Below are 880 nucleotides of genomic sequence, written 5' to 3' on the forward strand. Positions count from 1 at the left end.
GATCCACCACTACCACCAAGTGGATCCGGCTCCACGAGTGCCGCTTCCACGGCTGCGTGGATGAGGACGTGTTCCGCGGCTCGCGCGTCATCCTCTTCAACCCTCTGGACGCCTGCCGCTTCGAGCTCATGCGGTTCCGGACCGTGTTCGCTGAGAAGACCTTGCCCTTCACGCTCAGGACGGCGGCGAGCATCCACGGGGCGGAGGTGGAGGTGCAGAGCTGGCTGAGGATGTCGGCGGGCTTCTCCTCCAACTGGGACCCCCTCACCCAGGTCCCCTGCGAGAATGTGATGGTCCGCTACCCCGTGCCCAGCGAGTGGGTGAAAAACTTCCGCAGGGAAAGCGTCCTGGGGGAGAAGTCTCTGAAAGCCAAAGTGAACCGGGGGGCAAGTTTTGGCTCAGCCAGCATTTCCGGCTCTGAGCCGGTCATGAGAGTCACCCTGGGGACTGCCAAGTACGAGCATGCTTTCAATGCCATCGTGTGGAGGATAAACCGACTGCCCGACAAAAACTCAGGTAGGCAGAGCTCCATCTTCTTTGAGAGCTGCCACACCGGGCGAAAGAGCTGGGATCCAAGTGCCCGCTTTCTCTTCCCCTGCAAAGTGCTGGTTTTGTGCTATGTGAGGGGAATGGTAGTGGGCAGGGTCAGGGGAATGGACGGCCAGGAAGCACAAGTTATTTGAGTGAGGTTAAGTCACAAACCTGCATGACCCAGGTCACTCCATCTTTTTATTCCCCTACCTTCTTCACACTTCTTTCCTGAAACAATGCGTTATTCTTCTTAGCGGGGTTGCCAAGCACATTTCTAAGACAGCTTATGAATTTGTTTTCTGACTCAAAATTTTAGCTGGTGTTGGAAGCTATTTTTTTTTTTTTTTAG

General features: G+C 55.2%; 1 protein-coding gene across 1 annotated transcript in view; it reads left to right on the forward strand.

Annotated features, from left to right (window-relative positions):
- STON2 (stonin 2) overlaps nucleotides 1–880 on the forward strand; it is a 177131-nt gene that overhangs the window by 161685 nt on the left and 14566 nt on the right. Inside the window, exon 6 of the mRNA XM_010850877.1 lies at nucleotides 4–516. Within this exon, the coding sequence (XP_010849179.1) occupies nucleotides 4–516 (513 nt within the window). The remainder of the gene's footprint in view (nucleotides 1–3; nucleotides 517–880) is intronic.

Source organism: Bison bison, unplaced genomic scaffold, assembly GCF_000754665.1.
Source record: "Bison bison bison isolate TAMUID 2011002044 unplaced genomic scaffold, Bison_UMD1.0 scf7180017864296, whole genome shotgun sequence".
Lineage (NCBI taxonomy): Eukaryota > Metazoa > Chordata > Mammalia > Artiodactyla > Bovidae > Bison > Bison bison.